The 7,697-nt window shown below is 47.2% G+C and overlaps 1 protein-coding gene across 2 annotated transcripts in view; it reads left to right on the top strand.

Moving 5' to 3' along the window:
* Positions 1–862: 862 nt before the first annotated feature.
* The window catches only part of ALPK3 (alpha kinase 3), a 35,566-nt gene continuing 28,731 nt past the window's right edge, over positions 863–7,697 (top strand). Inside the window, exon 1 of one of the 2 annotated variants that reach the window (XM_051628312.1) lies at positions 863–1,068. In XM_051628312.1, coding sequence (XP_051484272.1) covers positions 863–1,068 — 206 coding nt within the window. The remainder of the gene's footprint in view (positions 1,069–7,697) is intronic. The other variant, XM_051628313.1, reaches the window with a different exon arrangement.

Below are 7,697 nucleotides of genomic sequence, written 5' to 3'. Positions count from 1 at the left end.
TAGTTTGTGACACATGCCCACCTTTTATAGCCCTCTTTTCTGCTGTCATAGAATCATGGAATGAATCGTAGAATGGTTAAGGTTGGAAGGGACCTTAAAGATTGCCAGGCTCCAACCCCCTGCCATGAGCAGGGACACCTCCCACCAGACCAGGCTGCACAAGCCTCATCCAACCTGGCCTTGAACACCTCCAAGAAGGGGGCATCAGCAGCCTCCCTGGGCAACCTATTCCAGTGCCTTCTCACCCTCGTGGTGAAGAATTTATTCCTGATGTGTAACCTAAATCTCCCCTCTTCAGTTTAAAACCATTCCCCCTTGTCCTATCACTGCCCTTTCTGGTGAAAAGCTTTCCTGGAGCCCCTCCAGGCACTGGAAGGTGCTCTCAGGTCTCCCTGGAGCCTTCTCTTCTCCAGGCTGAACAGCCCAGCTCTCCCAGCCTGGCTCCAGAGCAGAGCTGCTCCAGCCCTGGGATCATCTTTGTGGCCCTGTCCTTTTCATGGAGACTGAATAAATATCAGCACAGCCACTCTCCTGGGAGGAAAACCTGGCTGCTGAGGCACGAGACGCTCCCCAAAAGGCGGCAGCTGGGGCAGCGCTGCCCGGTGCCAGCGGCCGGGCAGGAGCCTGTTTCTTGTGAGAGTTCGGGGGATGGCTTAGCCAACCCTGAGACATTTTCATGGGGCCAGAAATGCCCCAAATGGAGGGCGTGCGTGGGGGTTATTATAATTAAAGCACTTTGTCCCAGAGAGATGCGGGCGGTGACGGAGGAGGAGGCCGGGCCCGCAGCCCCGGGAGGCCGGGCCGTCCCGCCGCGTCAGGCCGCCGCCCCCGAGTGACAGCGGCATGTGCGGGGCGGCTATAAATGCCGGCGGTGACTGACAGGGCGGGCAGCGGGCGCGGGGGCAGCTGCAGCCTGGCCGCGGCCATGGGCTCGGCCCGCCGGGCCCTCGCCAGCCTCTCCGGGCGGGGAACGGGCAACATCGAGGGGGCGGAGGAGGCCGAGAGCGCGGCCTGGGCCTCCCGGCCCGACCGGCGCAGCTACCTGCTGGGCATCCGGCCCCAGCACAGGTGAGGGCCTGGGCTCGGGGAAGGGGCTGGCGCCGGGGGTGCGGCCCGCCCGGCAGCCCCTGGGGGTGCCGGGTGCTGCTGGGCCCCGGGTGCTGCGGGGCAGTGGGGCTGGGTGACATTTCAAAGGCTGGAGCAGAGCTGAGGCGTGGAGCTGCGGCGGCAGAAGAGCGGGCTGGCCGCGTCCCAAGGTGTCAGGCAACACCCCGGCCCCTGAGGAGAGAGGCCAAGCCGGGAGCAGCACGGCCAGCTGGGCCTTTCCCTCCCCAGGGATCATCTCCAGGGTGGAGGGACCAAGCGATGGCTTGGGCTCTCCGAAGCAGCTCGTTTGCTGCGGGGCCCTTCACTTCCCAGAAACGGACTGTGTTCTGTCGTGGCTGTTGCTGGGGCAGCGGTTTTCACTGTCGCGCATCGTTTTGTAGCAAGGCAGGTGTGGCTTAAGCCTGCTGCCGAGCTGCGAGTCCTGATGGACACGAGCTTCTGTGTCTGGAGTTAAACATGCGCACAGGATCCTGCCCTGACCTTCCTGCCTTCATTGTGTTATCGACGCCAGACTCCGAACAAGGGGCCTGCTGTGCCTGTGCCTTATCTTATTGCCAAAGAGGTATTTCTGCGAAGTAGATATGGGCCGAGCAGCAGTGGGAACAGCATTCCTGGGGCAGAAATGGCCTGAGGCAGAGAGTCTGTGGTAGGAATAAGGCTTTGTTCACACGGTAGAAGGTATGATAAACATGTTGTCAGCTGAGACTGGCTGATGTTAGCAATTACAAAAATACAAGGCAATGTGCCAGTGAAGGCAAAGTTGTTGGTAATTGTTTTAGTCTTTCAAAATAAAGCCTATAAATTACTTTTTAATCCACTGGGAATGCTCTTCAGCCTGTAAGCTCTTGTGTGTGCCTCTTCCTGGTTGATAATTTATAAATAATCCAGTTTCAGTGTGTCAAGAGTTGATGCCTCACATAGTCAGAGATTAATTAAAAAAAAATACAGGACCAAAAGAAATAAAAATGTGCTGCCTGGGAAGTCAGATGTTGAAACTGGAGTAATGTCAAAATTAAGTTGCCTTAATTCAGTTCCTTTGTGCCTCTCTCATAGCATGCAGTCTAATTGCAGTCTGTCTGCATGCCATGGCATCTGCAGTACAACGCGTGTCCACAGTGGCCACAACCAGTCGGCCATGTCAGGCCATTCCACGCAAAGGAAATCTGTAATTGAGTCTGATTGCTCCTTTCTGCAGATTACAAGTAGAGAATCTTTAATAAATAATAGGTTGAGCTGTTTTGGTTGCTTATAGCTTGACTTTTTTCCTCCTGAGTATGTTAAAATTGCAGGTTTAATCAGTTTAACCATAAAGGAGGGTTCATCAGTCCTACAAGCAATACCTCTAGTGTTCCCAAATGGCTTCTCCAAATACCCAAAGTTTTCCTTGAGGCTGCTGAGGAAGGCACAGAGCAATGTAGCATTCCCCTGCTATGAGCCTGGTGTCTCCTGGTTGTGTCAATTCTGTGGCTCAGGCACGGCAAATCCAGCCTGTATCTGCAAAACTCTGAGTTCTGACTACCCTGAGCTTGTCAGGCTGGGGTCGTGGGAGGGTGGACCCCAGTTTCCATCTGCAGGAGCCTAATGGTTTTGCAGGCAAAGGGGCACTGAACTGCCCTGCTGAAATCAGCTGTGCATTTGTTTTTGACAAATTGTCCAGTCCTTTTTTCAACCAGCTTATGTACTCGGTGTCCAAAGCAAGGTAATTTCATTTTGCCTGTTAACTTCAGTGGCTGCACCTTCTGTTGTAAGAAGCACTGAATAAATGTTCACTAAATAGGAAAGCTGTCCTTTCTCTGTGTTCCTGACACCTTCCAGTTTCTCTCATGCATTGGGGAGGAATAATATAAAAATCTCCTTCCCTGCACAGCCATGAGAGCACCTGCAAGTGCTGAAGACTTGAGCCAGGATGTGTGGAAACTGTTGCCTGTGATAGAAGGCAGGGCTTGAATGAAGTGGGGCTTTTTGTCCTGTAATTAAATAATGTATAATAACAATTCTGGAAAGCAAGTGAGTGGAAAGTTGTAGCAAGACTTTCAGAGAGCAATTAAGAGTTTAATTAAAATCAGGAACATTTGGAGAGCTTGCCTCGGAGAACTTGAAAAGCAAGATGGGTGACTTGCCTAATGGCAGATAACATTCAGCAGTTCTCTGTAAAGCAGAAGTTAATTGAATTTGGTTGATGTGAAGCTAACAAAACTATGGGACAAATGATTCAGACACAGAATTGCAGTGGGAGGCTGCTGGGGTGGTTAGAAAGCAAAAATAGATACTCTAAAGAAAGTGTGCTTTTTTTCAGGCTTCTCTGTTGCTACTTTTATATGTATTTGTAGAGTGTGTTTAACCAAAATATTTGCCTGCTCTCTTCAACCATCCTTGGAAGTGTAGTGGCATGATAGAAGCACTTACAGACATGGAAATCCCTTCATGAAAAGAAACTGAGGTTAGGAATCCCTGCTTCTCAGGTGACTCATAGACATGTTCCACCTCTATGTTCACATTTATGATCCGTGTAGAAGGTAGTCTGGGTGGTCTTACTTGGTCTCCCTAATCCTACAGGAGAAAGGGGATGTTGTGTAAAATGAAGGATACTAATTTGGAAACTGGTAAGTGCCTCTTCTGTTTTCTAACCTGTATAATTTATCAGAGGTGATGCTGTAGAGGCCAAAAGAATAGAGGTATTGAAAGTGGCTGGAGAGAGATCATCCCTTTATTAAGCTGAATATTCAGGATATTTGCTTTTTGTGCATTTAGCAACTGGTGTTCAGGAAGAACCTTCCCTGTGAGGAGGTAGCTCAGTGACAGGAGATTACTGCCTTTCCTTCACCCATCTTTTAACATACCTGATAAAAGACAATGTGAGGAACAGTTTATGGTCATGGTGGCTTGCCTTCTGCCCTGGCAGCTGACAGGACTCTTATTTTGGAGTAGGTGCTTTTTTAAAAAAAAAAAACTCTTATGTCTCAAAGCACTTGACTATAATTACTTCACAAAGTGAGAGGAGAAGCTGTCAATCCTGTCCAAGGTCTGTCTTAGCTGCATTCATGGGCTACAGCTTCAGTATGTGTCTTTAGGTGACCATTTTGTAAGAACTAGCTGAGTCTGGAGAATGGTGAAGAGAGATGCAATTTTATGTAAAATCTTACGGCAAAAAATCTGAGTCCTAGGCAAACTCCTCTGTTGCAAGTGATCTGCACCTCTCATCTATTGCAGGTGCCTGCTCCTCAGTCTCCTAACAGCATTACCCCCTTGCTTAAATATTTTTGTGCTGTCATAGCTTCATCATATGTAGGTATTTTAGAGCAGAGAGACATTGCCTCTGATCTTTCTTGAACAGCTGCCTCTGGTTGTGGTGGCAGTTGAGCTCAGGAGAGTGCCTTAAGCCATTCCCAACCTTGTAGCTCTTGCTTTGCACATGAAATGAAGGTGGAAGATGTGTTGCCTTGTGAAACAAGGAGTGCTTTGTTCCTGAAAAGCAGCTTTCTTAGTTCAAAGGAGTTCCTCCTTTAGCACTTTTGACACCTGTAACTTCTTACAGGACCTTGCTTTTGGCAACAAGTGGTGTAAATCCCTGAGAGGAAACCAGCTGTGGCATCTGAAGGAATTCAGTGTATCTGTCTTGGTGGATGGAAGTGTCCCAAACTCGGACATCCAGCACCCACTCAAAAGGCAGAAGTAAAGGCACTGATGCTTTCACTTCTGGGGACTCTGGGGTAGAAATGCCTTTTTTCTATTGATAGAATTATCTGCACAGCAGTGCCTTGTTTGAGTGGAGCTCTTTACTTGTTGTGCACAGTGAATTATAATCCCAAGCTGCGTTTTTCAGCCCCCTTTCTAAAGCCACCTGCCCATATCTCCTAGAGGGTCAAACAGAGCTGATAACCTAGGCTGGAAGATTAAGATTTGGAGCTGGACAAACAGTGCCCTTCAAGACCACTTTTAAAATACAGACTGTAGGATATGTGAGCCTTGCTCTTCCCTGGAAACCTCATAAATGGAGATATTTCCTAGGTCTGGGATCCCATCTGATGACCTGGAGGGGAGAACATGGTCTCTGCTGAACCAGAACCTCTTGTGCCACAGCAGTGGCAGTTTCCAGCAGATGGAATTAAAACTTGATAGGTCTTGCACTCTTTGATCAAGGGCAGGAAGGTCTTGGATTTTGGAGGCTGTTACCTCACAATTCAGTCTCACTTTACAGTGTCACCTGGTCCAAGAAGATGAAGGCAGAAGAGCTGTTATGAAGAACTATATTTTCACCTTGCTTCTTTTCTAACCCACAGTGACAAAAAACTTCTACATGCAGTGAGTTACCAGGAAGATGTCAGCTTTCCTAGGCATCTCATTGTCCAATATTTGCTTTGCTTTCCTTTGTCCTTTTGCATTCCTTGTTATTTTTCAACTAGGTGCCAGTTTAATTTGGACCATAAAGGCAGCAGTAATTCAGATTTAAAATACACAGATCTGAGCCATCTTCCAAGTGTTACAGAGGCTGATAAAGGGACATGTAACTTAATTTATTGTTTTCCACCTTCTCTGCTAATGAAATCTGGCTCTAAATTATTACATGCAAGTCTGTGTTTATCTCAGCTCAAAGTAAATTACCTGTGGAAAAAAAATGCTGTATTTGTCCAGCTTCAACATTGATTTGTTCCATGACCTTGACAAGCAAAGACTCAATACATCCATTTTCCAGTCTGTAAAATAACAATGTGTCTTGTACAGCTCCAGAGCACTCACAAGTGCTTTATCACAGGATTGCTGATAATTACTGCCATGGTATATGAAACACAAACACACTCTCTGTGTGTGCATGAAGTACTTCATAAGAAGAGGGACACATGGCAGGAAAGGAGCCTTAAGCAGAACCATATGTACATGGAAGCTTCATTGTTGGCTTTTAAATGTTGAAAATGGTTTGCTACTAACAGCTGAGAAGACTTTCTGGGTGGCTTTTATTTGTCTCAAGTAGTACTAACCTTGGAGGCAGAGAAGTTCATATGAAATCTTATACTTGGAAGTCTACATGTGCAAAACAAGCCCAATAATGTCCCGAGTCGGAGTGCCAGCAAGAGGTAGTGTCTGTAGGGGATTGCCAGGGTCATCCCTCCCCTGCTCCTGGGATGGAAGGGCTGACCAGTTCTTGGTGGGCATTTTTGGCGAGCTTTTGCTCAGCACTGCTTCCATCCAAACACAACTTGGAGGTCTTAGCTTTGCTGTCATTGACACATTTCACCATTTAGTTGCTCCCCTGGGCAGCTTTTTGTGCTGTGGGAGAGCATGGAAAAATATTAATGACTGTTTCAGCTCAAGCAGATCAAGTCCATGTACTTGTAAGGATACAGCCACTGTGAAGCCCTGTTTTCAGGGTCTCTTGAGCTCTTGCTGTCTTCCATATGAGGACATAAGATGGAAGGAGAAAGATTTCTTTATCTTGGGGAGAAGAACTACAGAAAGAGAATTTAATACAGTGATTACACAAAAGTGTTAGAAAAGGTGCTGTATTTAAAATGTTTTTCAAGTAATTAAGTTTTCAGTGTCAGTGGGGTGATGTACCAGCCTAGACCATCATCTTAAGCATATTTTTTTATTAAAATTACTTTAAAAGTGAGTGTTGTTGACAGTTCTGCCTCCTGCCCTTGCAATGAGGCTGAAATCTGACAAGTGCATGAAAAATGGGGAAGACTATCTTCACTTCCAAAGAATATTATGAGTAGTCAAAGGGCCAAGACCTTTAAGAGGATAAGTGTCCAAAGGACTTTGAAAGCATCTGATGAAACAGAATTTAAAGAATTGTGGCTGGTGGAAGGAACATAGTAGAGGGGTACAATTCTCATGGTTGAGTGCAGTAGCAGTTAATAACAGAACCTGTCTGCTCAGGGCTCGCTTTTAACAAGCTGTGCTTCACTTCAGAGGTGTGAGAAACCCAAGGGGGGCCTCCCTCCCACCTGTGCTGGACATGCCTAGAGAAGTCCTCTCTGAGCCCTTCTCCAGTAGAGAGAAACCAATACCTTCAGACCTCGATTCACCTGCTTTAGATGTGTTCCTCAGGATGTTTGCCTTCATCCAATAATGATAACGGCCTCAGTCTCACTCAGGGGAGACTCATCTGCGGCCGATGATGTGTTTCATTAGCAGAGTCCTCTGCTGAGTGCAGTAACAAGTCTCTGGGGAGCTGAGGACACAGGCAGCCTGGTCCCAAAGCATATCATATGAGGTGTGCTGGGGCATCTGTTGTGCCGTGCTGGGGAGCCTCACATTCCAAAGCAGACAGACTTGGTGTAGAGTCTGATGTTGCAGCTCTGGGCACCTATCCTGTGGATGTAATTAAAATGAAGTGAAATGTTGGCTGCCCACAGGCAGGGCTGTCCTGACTGAAGCATTTAGAAACTGATCTTGCGTTCTCTGGGCTTAAATCTCTAGTATGAAAAGCAAATTTTGCTTGCTCCCTTAGGACATTGAGGTTAAACTGTAGTTAATACATGGATCTTTGTGGTGATGGCATTTTTCTTTTGATAATATCAAGGCTCCTCAGGAGATCTTCAGTCCAGGTTTCAGTGCTGTGTTTCAGGATATGCAGTGAATAAAACCCA

This window comes from Apus apus, chromosome 10, assembly GCF_020740795.1.
Source record: "Apus apus isolate bApuApu2 chromosome 10, bApuApu2.pri.cur, whole genome shotgun sequence".
Lineage (NCBI taxonomy): Eukaryota > Metazoa > Chordata > Aves > Apodiformes > Apodidae > Apus > Apus apus.
Note: the sequence above shows the minus strand (reverse complement) of the source record. Positions and strands in the feature narration are given on the sequence as shown.